Source organism: Chaetodon auriga, chromosome 20 (assembly GCF_051107435.1).
Source record: "Chaetodon auriga isolate fChaAug3 chromosome 20, fChaAug3.hap1, whole genome shotgun sequence".
Classification (NCBI taxonomy): Eukaryota; Metazoa; Chordata; class Actinopteri; order Chaetodontiformes; family Chaetodontidae; genus Chaetodon; species Chaetodon auriga.
This window is the reverse complement of record NC_135093.1, coordinates 14448638-14461988: the sequence shown is the minus strand read 5'-3', so window position 1 is coordinate 14461988 and position 13351 is coordinate 14448638. Positions and strand designations below refer to the sequence as shown.

The 13351-nt window shown below is 46.1% G+C and overlaps 1 protein-coding gene across 1 annotated transcript in view; it reads left to right on the top strand.

Annotated features, from left to right (window-relative positions):
* The first annotated feature begins 784 nt into the window (after positions 1-784).
* The window catches only part of snx29 (sorting nexin 29), a 114856-nt gene continuing 102289 nt past the window's right edge, over positions 785-13351 (top strand). The window contains exons 1-11 of the mRNA XM_076759604.1: positions 785-1222; positions 2295-2359; positions 3168-3220; positions 3865-3989; positions 6112-6292; positions 6540-6610; positions 7464-7724; positions 8540-8942; positions 9487-9599; positions 9898-9994; positions 10199-10281. Of these exons, the coding sequence (XP_076615719.1) occupies positions 1216-1222; positions 2295-2359; positions 3168-3220; positions 3865-3989; positions 6112-6292; positions 6540-6610; positions 7464-7724; positions 8540-8942; positions 9487-9599; positions 9898-9994; positions 10199-10281 (1459 nt within the window). The 5' untranslated portion in view covers positions 785-1215. The remainder of the gene's footprint in view (positions 1223-2294; positions 2360-3167; positions 3221-3864; positions 3990-6111; positions 6293-6539; positions 6611-7463; positions 7725-8539; positions 8943-9486; positions 9600-9897; positions 9995-10198; positions 10282-13351) is intronic.

The window sequence follows — 13351 nt, the reverse complement described above, 5'->3', positions numbered from 1 at the left end:
CAATTTCTGACTAAACACTTGTCCGCAGACCTTTCTTCAGCTCATTCTCATGTTATATCTTTTGAGTAAAATTCAAAGGACTTTGGTGGTTTACACTGACACCAGTAATGACGGCGTCAATATGTATGCAAGTAAGAAAGCAGTTTAATGTGGACCTGACAAAAAGTCCAATTTGTTGATTTTAGACACCAATCCTGTAAATAATTGAAATATAACTCCACAGTATGTTCTTATTCATCTCACATGCATGCTCGGCCAAACTGGTTAATGCCAGTTTAGCCGAGCATGCATACATTTGCTCCCTAGCACCAAACACAAACTACATGTAAGAATAATGGATATTTAACAAAGTTTGCAAGGCAACCAAAATATCAGACAGACTGACTTTTTGACCTGATGGTGGCGCGAGATGAAAAGTTAAGGGATCACTCAGGGTATTACGGGTCATCCAGGGGGAAACGGGAGTATTTCTGAAATGTAATGGCAACATATCCGGTTGTTGAGACCTCATGTGATGCTGGAGGAAAACTCTGGTTATCACCATATCAGGATAGGACTCCTCCTGTGTCCAAAGTTTCCTCTCAATGCATCATAGCTGATGAGAAGATTCCTTTTTAAAATAAAAAAGGAGGCTAACATGTGTTAATGTGACATATCACATGAACATTTCAAGGTTAAATGTGTTTTCTTTCACGTCATCCTCCTATTATACTTTTGTAGTTCCACAGCGCTTTCATAAAGGACTACAACTCCCACTAGGGCTCCCGTATCATATGACAGCTGTGTGTTGTGTCATGTGACCTGATCAGCGCTCAGTCGGTGCTCCGCTTCCCTGTATGTGTGCTGGAGGCTCTAAACTGAAAGCTTCTCATTTCGCTGTTAAACGCTCCGCCACGTTTAAAAAGCTGGTTTTCGTCGCTCTGAAATTACACTCCAGCTCGTGTTTAGTCCATGTTTTCTGCTTATTTGGCTTTGTGCAAGTCCTCCATGTCACACTGTGGTTGTTAGACTCCCAGAAGCAGCGGCTCCCCGGCGGCAGGCCTCCGTGTTCAGCGTGCGAGCATCAGCCCCTCACGCCGCGGTTGGGTGGGTCCAGCTCGGCCACAGAGGCAGCATGGGCCCGATGCACAGCTAGCAGCTCCAGGAGAGGATGAATCGTATCGCTGGTGAACTGTTTGGCTTGGATGTCACTGCTAAGGGAGTTTGGCTGTGAGAATGAACGGTGAGTTTGGTTGTTTTCGTTGCCTTTTGTCTGCCACTCACCCATAAAATGTCAAATCATGCATGCAGGAGGTGATTCAGTCACTTTGCTGACTTGTTAACTGCACTGCAGCCACTTTCCCCGTGTTGATGTCCAGCAAATGGCCTGTGTGGACTTTGAAACCTTGATGAATTCACAGAGAGGTGCTCAGCTTTTGTTTCAGAGAAGATAAAACCAGTGCAGCACTCTTCAAATGCATTTTCTTCATGTATGAAGACTGTTTATGTGAGTGTGTGCAGTGTATGACTAATCACATACTGCTGAGGTCCACTGTGACACCTTTTTGAAGGGCCGTGCTGACATAAGAAGCAGGTTTCTTGAGGCTCTAAGTAGACTTGAGGTTGAAATGTGGTCATGACAAGTTGCTTCCCTGAATCCCATGTAAACATGTGGGTGGAGTTAAGTGACTGCTCCATCTTCCATCACTCTTTGCCCTTCAGCAAAGCGCTTGAGCCAGATATGTCGGAGTATACATGACAGTATAGATGTGAGTAAGAGCTGGGACGATAAACATTCCTCATACCGGCTCCGTTTTGCTAAAGAAAACTCAGACTCGTAATTAGGGCCACAGCCGAGGATTCTTAAATGCAAGATGCGAACAGAACGGGGACCCACTCATCATAACATTGCTCCACAGCGCCACCAGTGGTCAGAAACACCACGGGGAGCCTTTAATATGAACACAGAAAGTTTGGTTTTCCCACACTGACCTCACTGTTGAATGTAGCACATATGCTGACTGTTCGTGTAATATTGACTATTTCTTTTTTCTCATTGTGTTGATTTATTTGCTGGTGTGCGGTGTAACACAGCTGAGGGTTTTTCATGCCGCCGTAGTAAAAAAAGAATATACAAACAATCTGAAACTGTGTTTTCAAGCTGACTGCGATGGCCCGTGACTTTCCGCGGCGGTTCATTTCCTTCCTCTCCTCTTGGACATGCATGATTAATGCAGGCTCGAGCAGCGTTGGAGTCATTTTCTGAATCCATCATCAGACTGAATTTCCTTTTGTTTCTGTGTTCACCTCTGCAGGCACTCAGCAGAGTGATACCAAGAGGCAGCACCTCCTGGAGAGGCTGTTGGATGCTGTCAAACAGGTTGGTCTCCTGCTATCTGTGCTGGATGGTCTTTAGGTGGGACGCAGCGTAGTTTCAAACTTTATTTCAAAATCTGCAGGGTCCCGTCGTGCAAACCAGTGCGCGCAGAATGCAAGGGAGTTCAAAATTGCGATGCATTCACTGGAACAAGGACATGATTTAACACTGGCCAGTCTGTGGTGTCTGAATACCTTTTAGTTCCTTTATCTTCTGCGTTCCAGAGCGCATTAGAGGAAGTAAAACCGAGCCCTATTTACATCTTTCCACAATGATCTTCCACTGAATTAAAAGCAGATCTGTTGGGTAGATATATGGGAAAATAAAGGGTAGAATTTGAGTTCTATTAAAGAGTTTTTTTTTTTTCTTTTTTGCCGCCAAGCAAGGAAGCATAACGCTGACAGATGCGGTTTGATGTGATGTCCTCTCCCATACAAAGAGTGGAAAAGAAAGTGGGAACTGAATGTACAGTATCAGGACTAGTTTGGACTGGGGTCTGGTTTCCTTATAGAGGTTCCTCATGATGTGTGTCACAGTATTATGGGGTATTTATTCAGGTGAGGATGCGTATTGAGTGTAAACAGATTGGCTGCCATGTATTTATTTAGACATCAATATCCCAGTTCCATTGTCTCCAGTCCACTTAATCATCATCATCCCAAACATTCCAGCTGCTGGTCAAACAGTAGTTACTGTCTATTCTGTGGCCACTTCAATGATTTAGGCCTCTGAAATCTCAAAAATGTGCTCATTGAGTAAGGTCTGAAGTGTTTCACAGGCAGCTGTTGTCATTCCCTTCATATCTTTGCAGTGCCAAATCCGCTTTGGAGGAAGAAAGGAGATTGCCACAGACTCAGACAGCAGGTAAGAGAAGCTGCCCGTTACCGAGACATCCTTTAGATACGTCTGTGTTTATTTAGCACCCGAAAGGTGGTTTGGTCACATGATGCTCCACTATGTGCTTACCTCACCTTCGGTCTCTCCCGTACGGCGATCTGGCAACATGCCCGGCTCACGCATTGATTCCTTCGCTACAAAAATTGCTCTAAAGTGGAATAAATAACCTTGTTTATTTTGGTCAGAGAGCTTTACAATATTTTGCATCATATCGAAGCAACAAGAAAGTGCTGTTTTGTGAAGATAATGACTTTCAAAAAAAAGCAGAAAATTAGGTATTTATGAAAAAATACGTGCCGATCTTGTTTCATCGGAGCTTAATGCAGTCAGACAGAAGTATTTGATCAAACATTCATATCCTGTGCTGCTCAGATCTCATTTTGAGGTTGTGGCTACAGTTTCTGAACACTAATTACCATTTTTGCCGTGTTGATAAAAGATCAAGAAGTCTCAGCACAAAAAAATATGACATCCTCCTTATTTGCTCTGAAAAATGTCCATAGGAGTTTAAAGAGCAGCCGTAATTTCAAGGGCAACAGTTCATAACGCTCTACATGCATTGTTCAGCGAGTGATGAATCGACCTACTGTAACCTGTCTTTGTCTCTGCAGGGTGATCTGTCTGTGTGCCCAGTTTGAAGCGGTGCTGCAGCATGGTCTGAGGAAGAGCCGAGGCCTCGCCCTCACTGCTGCCGCTCTCAAGCAGGCTGCCGGCTTTAGCAGCAAGACGGAAGCCGGTACGATAATTAACTGGCTGTACGGTCCGTTAAACAAGGTCCAAAGTTAAAAATCAAGGCAGCAACTTGACTTTAGCCTCCAGATTTTACCCCGTAATGGAGACCTGGGAGTGCTGCCCCGTAGCTTGGCTTGTTATTTTGGAAGTCGTGGAGGGTTAGAGGACGCACGGGTGTCAGTCGGGAAGCTTGGAGCTGCAGGATAACCTCACACACACACGCACACTCACAACCCGGCTGTGAGACCAGATGGTTGGACTACAGATAGGTCCTTCAGTTCAAAATGGCATGCAGAGGAAGGCCTCAGCCTCCCTGTTTCCGCCTCTCTGCCGAGCTCACCTGTCTGTCTTTAAACTTCGGCGTCTCTGTCTCAGTCTGTGGCGGGCAGCACACCTGCTGCGGCTTTACACTCCTAAAGAGCACTGCTGAGCTGTGCCGTCATTATAAATGCAAGTTGTGTGCTCAAGCGTTGTTCAGACACACAGAAGTGTATTTTAAATTCCAGTCAGGATCCCAAACAGCCTATGGCATGCTGAGCTACGGGGAAATGAAGTGATAGCTGGTACAAAAATGCAGAGGAGAGCTTGGATATTTCCAGTTGATGTAATGATGCAGCAACATGAAAACAACCTGCGTCTGGATGTTTCAGTCAATGTAATATGTAGCTGTAATGAAGAGTGATATAGATAATGTCTAAAATATGGAGTAGGGTTGTGTCCGCTTCTTTTCAGGATTCTCCCCCTTTACCTTACCTTTACCCTGCGAAAGCGAGGTGTATTTTTTTTTCTTACAGCAGCCCTTCTATTTTGCATTTCATTGGAATATTTTGAAATATTTTAACTTTTTTTCAAGAAAGCAGCTTCCCCTGTTTGCTCATTGGCACCACTCATCACGCTATAAATCTGTGAATTTGAATAGATTTTAAACTGGGTGTTATTGAACTACTAATGATATAAAAGCTGGTTATTATAGTGGATGTTACAATATTCAGTGTTAAGGTTGGTAACTTTGCATTTGTGTAACATTTGTGTAATTGTGTTTTTGCTAACTGTACTAAACTATTACATCATCAGTCATTTATGTTATTATACATGAACTTTAACTATCTTTTGCAGCCATTCATTAACTAGCGTTACCTTTAGCTGTTGCTCATTGCAACTTGTGGTGTTCAGGTGTTATAGTTGACTCAATATTTGGACATATATTTAAAATTAAATTCGATTAGAGCTACCCCACCTTTTCACATACCCACTGACAACTGCGGAATTACCCCATGGGGTACAAGTACCCCTGATTGGGAATCACTGCTCTATGGTATCTCCATGAGGACATGAACAGTATGAAAGCTGCAAGGTTCTTTTTATTTGTAGCCGTCAGAGCTTATGAAGACCATTCTGCTGAATGAGAGGCATCAGTTTCACATTAGACTAAATTGTTTCTACTGTGTCATATTTAAGAACCTTGTGGCTATTAATGGATGGAGGAGAAATGCATGACTTCTGTAATGGCTGCCACGTAATAACCATTAGCATATTTGACGTTTTCCCCTAGTTCACAGTCAATTAGAAGAAAGGATTTGTGGTTGGAGCTCCCTAATGAAGCCAAGCCCTCTGACAGAGCCAGAAATAGCAGCTGTAATTTGTAGCACATTGTTCTGAGGTTACATGCTAATCATATGCAAAAGAGTAGCATAACAGCCACCCCTCAGAAACCAGAGCCACATAGGCTTTTTTTGTCTTTTATCTTTTTTCCCTGCGTTATAGAAAATAATGCAATTGTGTGAGTTCAGAGATGAGTGCAAGATATGGAGAGGTGACAGGCAGGAAGTCAGGATGGAGCTGTGGATATTTGTTAATGAGACACTGAAGATCTGCTGACTCTCAGGACTCCAGGAGTGTTTTTGCCACTGACCTTTCCAACCTGTTGTGTAACTCAGCGAGTTGTTTTCCACAAGTGAGATTGAACGGTTTGTCTCCTTCTTTGTTTATTTTCCTCTTCCTCCCACCGTCTCTCTCTTTCTTCACTTCAATGCTTTGTCCCATCTCTCGTCAACCATCGACCCACCGCCTCCCCTCCCTTCCCTCTCCTTTATCCGCTCACCTTTCGCTCCCTTGTCCCCCCCCAGAGTTGACTTTCTGGTTCTACGTGAAGGAGCACCTTAACCGCCACGAGCTCCAGCGGTTCTACTCCCTACGTCACATCTCCTCAGAGCTGGGCCGGGGTCGCGCCTGGCTGCGCTGCGCCCTCAATGAGCACTCGCTGGAGCGCTACCTGCACACACTGCTGGCTGACCGCCCACGTTTAGGGTTAGTAAAGAGTGTGTCTGTGTCTGTGTGTGTGTGTGTGCCACCATAACCTCTTTCACTATAGCTTTGCATTTTTGCACATCAGTGTGACCTTGCATGCATTTACCTTTCAAACGTTGTACTGCCACTCCAGAATCTGCTCACCTGCACAGTTATTCTCTGCACAACAGGTACTTCCTCAGGTGTGCAAGGCTCTTTTCCACTGTCTTAACAAAAAGTGTGTCTTCACCTCCCCTCTGTTTTCTAGGACTTATTATGAAGACTGGGCATTTATTCTTGATGAAGAAAGAGCCAGTATGCTCCCCACCATGGCTGCAGGTGAGTTTGTGTTTTCATATTGGGTACTTGCAGGGAAAGCATAGCGCATGTCACGCTACAGTAGGGGTGTGGGTTTGCAGCAGTTAAGCTGTTAATGTCGGCACGTTATACTGACACAACATGCTGACTTGGTTATGCTCGTGTGCTAACTTGCATAGAGTTAGTGTTTTATGTGCCAGCTTGCAGCATGTTCCAAAGCACAGCTGAAGCTGACAAAGGGTGCACAGGTTAGCTTACTAATGTCAGATGTAACATAACATTAGCATCCTGTAAATAAAGTTGAGCTAAGTCTGACAACAGGCAGTTTGTCAGACAGTTTGAGTCTAAGATGGAATACCTTTTTGATGTTCGTCTGGTGCCAGCCTATATTGTTGCTCCACTAGTGGTAATTATATGCAGTAAGAACAAATGGAGCAAAGTTGTCTCTCTATTTTTTTAATCCATCCAAAAATTGTATCCCCTGGTGTGAAACGAGTGTTACAGCCTCACTTTCAGTCTCATTGAAATTTAAACATGCTTGACACAAATGGAGCTGCTGTAAAAGCAGTTATTTAACTGACTTTGCACTTTACTTGTTTAGCATGACTGGATGTGGTGGGAATTAGTGTTAATGGCTGCGCTCTCACTGCTGAACTATTGATGAGCACAACTCAGATGAGCGCAAACTCTTAAATATTGAGAACATGTACCACTGATCTTGTGCCAGCGCGTTCCCTCTCTTTTCGTACACAGGCAGACGGCCTGAGTTCACCTAAGGTTGCCCGCTCTCGCTGCGTGCTTACGAAGCACTTTGCAGAAGTTCACAAGCTTCGTATTATTTAACTAATCTCTAATAAATTACTGCCTTCCTTAGGTCTGAACTCTATCCTGTTTGCGATCAACATCGATAACACTGACCTGAACGGCGGGGTCATGCGAGGAGGAGGCTCCTCGGTGTCCCACCTCCTCAAGGAGTCCACGCAGGGCATCGGCAGCCTGTGGAAAGAGTCGACTCAGGGGGTCAGCAGCCTGCTGCGGGAGATCAGCACCGCCACGGCCGTGGTGCCCGGCTTCACCCCCAGAGTGGACGGAGCCTCAGACCCACTACCTGTCCTGCCACGCAGCACCTCAGCTGGTAGGAAATGGCAATATTTAGTATGACAGATGATAATTCACAATGCAGTGGGCGTGCAAAAACCCCAAATTGGTTGTTTTATTGAGAATGTGTGTGAGCAGTGTTCCTTTTTGCTAATACGATATTTGTAAGCATTTTAGTAGCAAATTGTCAAAATTGCAGACATGGACGATTTCACTGCATTGTGAGATATTTCTGTTATTTTGTCCACCCCTTGAAAGCAAGGGGTTGTATATTGTGGTCCACTACAACATATGGTTCAATTTGAGCATGCATAATGAATGCACTGGTAGAGCAAATCTAGTGGGTGCAACACAAGGCATCTGCAGCAGAGTGCTGCAGCAGTGATGAAATCCCCCATGAAATGAACAAACTTCCAGAATGTCAGCCTCCTTGTTTGACCTCGTTTAAGCTGCCCGTCCGGGTCCATGCCATGGGGAAAATCCACACCGTTTTCTCTCCATATGTTCGGCTCTGAGGGATGAACAAGCTTTTAAATTTTAACTGTGGGGTGTCAGAACTTTCCACTGGAATGAATGGAAATGAAATTCGGAGCCTGTGTGCCAGGTCCTCGAGGTTGAAGACCCATTCACATTATTCACTGTTGGAAGGCTCGCCAATGCTCAGCCAGGCTTTCTGGCTCTGAGGAGGAAGAGAGATTTGAACCTCAGTCTGTTAGAAATGCCCTTTTAAAGGCCTAATTGAAATGAACTTAAGATGCTAATGTCACCAGTGCTAAACTTCGCTGTAGGAACAGGGAGCCAGTTAAGGATTGATGTTTTTTGTTCACTTCTTTTTCCTCTTTTCCCACCCAGACTCAGGCCTGAGGAGAGAGCGCCGGAGGAAAAAGAAAATCACCAACATCATTTCCTTTGATGATGATCTGGACGGAGGGGCTGAGGATGAGGAGGAGGGAGAAGAGGACTCCCAGAAGATGGGCGCGATGAGGAAGAGCCACACCGCTCCCGCTCAGAACAGTGTGGAGGAAGGAATAGATCCTCTGGAACCGGTCTTCTCCGAGTCCCCGGCCCAGAACGGCCTGGCCGGGCCCGGCATAGTCAGCTGGGTGGGGTCCCCCCATCCATCACGTACTCCACCCTGTACTACACCACCTCTGCCTGACAGTAAGAGCATAGACAACGAGGAGGAGGAGGAGGAGGAGGAGATGTACAAACCCAGAGCACAGACCCAGGAGGAGGAGAGGATCAGCTCTGATCAGTGAGTCAGATCACCTCAGCTGAGTGTCAGGTTAACAACACGAGAACGACTGGAGGTTTTAGTCTTTGTCGTTCGGCCTGTTTGTGGTTTGTATTGGCAACAGCAGCAGCAGTGGCTGATCAAATCACAGTGGCAGTTAATGTACTTAGGCTACTTCCTGGAGTCATAACTACATAAAGCGTACATATCAAATCTGAACACACACCCTCTGAAGGTATCATTATCTGCGATGTCCATCAAACATTAAAGTTTTAGAAAAAAAGACGCTATTTAGAACTTCAGAACTCGACTGAGTTTTCTTCTGCATCCAAATAATCCAGTGAGAGTCGTCAGTAAAGCTGTGGTTATACTGCCAAAAGGAACTGCTAATAGCTAATTCGACAAGCTGTCATAATTCGGAATGGCAAAAATAATAGAGCTCAAGATGAAAATCCCTGAGACAGACTGTCGACTGTGTTGTACATTTGAGGTTTTCATCCAAAATGTCCACAGCTGACCTCTGGTCCAGAACAGGACTGAAGCGTGCTTATTGCCTTTGTTTTAGGTTGGTGGTTGGCAGCCTGTCCAGCGTGTCCACGTGGAGCCCCCTACAGGTGATGACCGACCACAGCAGCTCAGACATCCTCATTCCTCTGAACCCTACAGACCCCCAGCCAGGTACTTTTACTTGTAGTGGAATATTTTCACAGTGTAGTAGTGAAAAGTGAAAAGCTTCCAGCACTGGAAAGAGCTGTGATGACTTTTCAGTGGTACTGTGGCAGCTCAGTGTTCTTAGAGTGCTGAGAAGCTGCATTTTCTCTCCCTGTTTAAGATTGTGTTATGTTTGCTTGACTGTTTTTATTGCTGGCAACAGCTGCTCATGGCTTCAGTGCAGGGATCAGTTGTCTATCAGATGAAATTTCGGTACTTTCTCTGGTTGTCCTCGCCTTTCACTTTCACTTCCATTTTGCCTCAGTGAGCTCTGTGGAGGACACCGCCGCATTTCCTGCTCAGTGTGAGTCAACAGGACCGGTGGGGAACTGCGAGGGCAGCACGTCGCTGCTGCCGTTCAGGTAAGCCATCGTTTCAGGCTGGAGTGATGTGTTGTTGTGTGAGCTGTTTGCAATTTAGGGCTAAATATTCATCCGTTTTAGTGACGGGACTGAACGGGAAAGTCTGGTCAGTGTGCTGCAGCGTCAGCTTTTCTTTACAAAAATGATTTGTGAACACACTCAAGGAGATTGGAAATGCCTGATTCCTCTCCTCATGTGTTCCAGTATGGAGTCCAGTCCGCCGACGCAGTCTGCTCCACTCTCCGCTGTACTGCCAACATCTGGTCTGCCAGAGTCCATGACAGTGGGTGAGTGTTTCTTCTTCCTCCACCTGTCTGCCTCATACCGTTTCTCCCTCCCTCCCCCTCGCTTTGTGCTCAAACCAGTTCTGTGTTATGAATCATCGTGGATTATGCCACATGTGAGCTAGCATCAAGACAGCTGAACTGTGCCTGCACAGGACCTGACGTGACTCATAGCAATTAGATGACTTTACCTGCAGATATGAGGCTTGAACGCGGGGCTTCTGGATAATGGCTGTGGGTACATTTCCAAACAAAGACGCGTCTGGAAGTTTGTGTTACGAGCTAAAGGATGCATTACCATCGCTAACGTCTTTGGAGTCCAGTCTGAGGTTAGAGCTGCGCTGAGATTGTCTTTGAATGCTTGAAACTAGATGACTTTCTGCACAGTGCACAGAAACAGAATCAGGATGAAGCAGTTCTTCCTCACTCACAGATGATTTACATTCGATGTGACATCAGAATCACAGCTGCTGTGTCGCCAGTTCCTCTTGAGGTTTTATCAGAGGCCAATCTCATTCCAGAATATGCTGCCGCGAAGGTTGTGATGATAATGAATCCTGTGGAAGGCCTGACATGTCTTAGTCTGGAAATTAAACCAAACTGGCTGCTTAAAGTGATCCAGTCCCTGTGAGTGAAGCCCTGCGAGACTGTCCCCCAGGTGGCACTGTTGGTCCAGTTAATGCACACACCGCTGCACATACACACGCTCCTCTGCTCCCCTCAAAGGGTTTAGATTGTGAGAAAAAGGGAGTGTGACACAAAGTCAGGGCGTGTGAATGGCTGCCATTTACATCCACCATGTGACTTCACATGTGGATAAAAAATTCTGATTCCAAGAGCACTTGACGAGCACTTTGTGTGCGACCCACTCGCAGGTTGGTGTTCTGCTCGGTGCCCTGGACCTAATCAGGTCACGCTGATGCTATTTGATTCCTTGGATTGTGTGTGTGTGTGTGTGTGTGTGTGTGTGTGTGTGTGAGAGTGGGGGGGTGGGGGGGGCAGTGGAGGAAAGGTGAATGGAGCTGCACGTAAACACTGGGACTGAGCCGTCGTCCTGTCTATTAGCTCTCGCTAAGAGGAGGCCACGGGGTCACAGTGAGAGCTGGTGATCAGGAAACCGCTGGTGTGGAGCCAGAGAACGTAGCCATTGAGGTGCAGAGGCCTTTAGAAAGATGTAGAACAGCAGAACCTTTGAGGAGAAGGCTTTAGTCAAAAGTCAAATCCGCTGTGAAGCACTGCAGCATCGCTGTAACATCAGGTTTTGGCGGCAGTCAAAGAGCACAGAGCTTCTCTCCAGACGTCCAACCGAAATCCATGGCGACAGAGGCACAGATACCAATTTCTACGCCTACTGTCGGCTCAGCGCCCCACAGTGCAACGCAGCCAAAACGGATTTTGAATTTCGAGTTGAAAGACCATGACTTTTCCTCAACTGGAGAAATCTCGCTCTCTTGCTCTCGCTATCGCCGGGCCGCCTACTCGCGTAACCCAAAGCACATGCACAGACGCGCTTCTCGAGGGGGTTGCGCAAAAAAAAAAAACAAAAAAAAAAAAACGTAGGAAACCACAGAGGAAGAAGAAAAGTCCAAGAAGAATTCTTGGAAAGCACTTCTCACATGTCCACCATGTGCTGATATGAATATCTCATTGTGGATTTTTGCCTTGAAGCAAGTTAAACACGATTTTCACTGGTCTTATCTCACTGAGCTCATTTCATACTCATACCATCATAAAGGCAAAGTGAAAGGGGCAGCTTGTGAGACCCCTTTTAACAGAAATCCTCCACTTCGAATGAAGGTGAGAGAATTGAATTCTTCGTCAAATGTATGCCGTATTAATGCTTGCGCTTGATGATTAAGTCGGGGATCAAAATGACCGGCTGCTCAGCTCATGTGCAAATAATACAGGAGAGTAATAACACCGTCCATGAGTCGGAAAATGTTCAATATATCATCCCAGCGTGTGTATGTTTAGCTCTGATAGTAAAAACGGCGAATGACAGCGCTTGCCCTTTTTGTGATTAAGGCTTCGCGAAACGCGCACACACACACACACACACACACACAGAGCTGAATGCGAAACCTGCTGGATTTTCAGGTGTGTGGGAGAAAGTGAGAGAAAAATGGTGCTGGAGAGAGATCCCTCAGTGACTTCCATCCAGGTCTGACAGCGTGCAAAGCCAAGCAGTTCATTGATTGGAGAATATGGAGTCTATAATTCACAAGGCACCTCGATTACATGGCCTAGCTCTCTGCTAATGCATCTATTATTGGAACAATTGAGCAAGAGCGTGTAGGTTCCGGCAGGGGCACACACACACACACACGCACACGTGCGCGCGCTCACACACACATGCACACACGCTGTAATTTGTCCATGTCCCCCAGTGAGGACAGAAGGGCGTCTGGCTCTACTGAAATCCCTAATGGCTCGTCTGTGGCACCCGCTGCGAACGCGTGGTCGGACTAAAGGTCATATTTATTTCTGGCCTGCTGATGTGGAGAATGGAGCTGTGGAGATAATAGACTTCCTCTTTTCTCCTCTCTTTTGTGCCCTTCATCACACTTCTCCTCCTCCTCCTTCCCCAACCAGGCTCTTAGCTTGGGGCTGGAGGAGACCTACTTGTGTCTGGGGCTACATCGACACCCTACATTAGTTATGAGATGGAGTTGTGGTCTCTGCGCGCGTGTGTGTGTGTGTGTATGTGTGTATGTGTGTGTGTGTAAATGGTGGAATGCAAAGTGCAGGGTAGATTAACTCCTTGTCTCATGGTTGTTATTTTTGGAAATCCTGGTAACAGCCTAGTTAGGGGCTTTGAAACCTTCGTGCGCACCTCCAAGCGTAACTATGGAGATGAGTCACTGTGCCGCCGCGCAGCCCCGGCCCCGAATCTGCCAGATCTTTACATCAGGACGGAGATTAGCATCAGCCAGCCGCCGACTGCCAGCAGGCTTTGGCTGTGGCTGATACAGTTCAAGTGCTTGAAGGCTGGAAAGGATAGTGAGAATATCAGGCTGCTGGTGTCTGATGTTTTCTTTAAATTTCACCAGCTTCCAAAGCCAAAAGTAGTTTC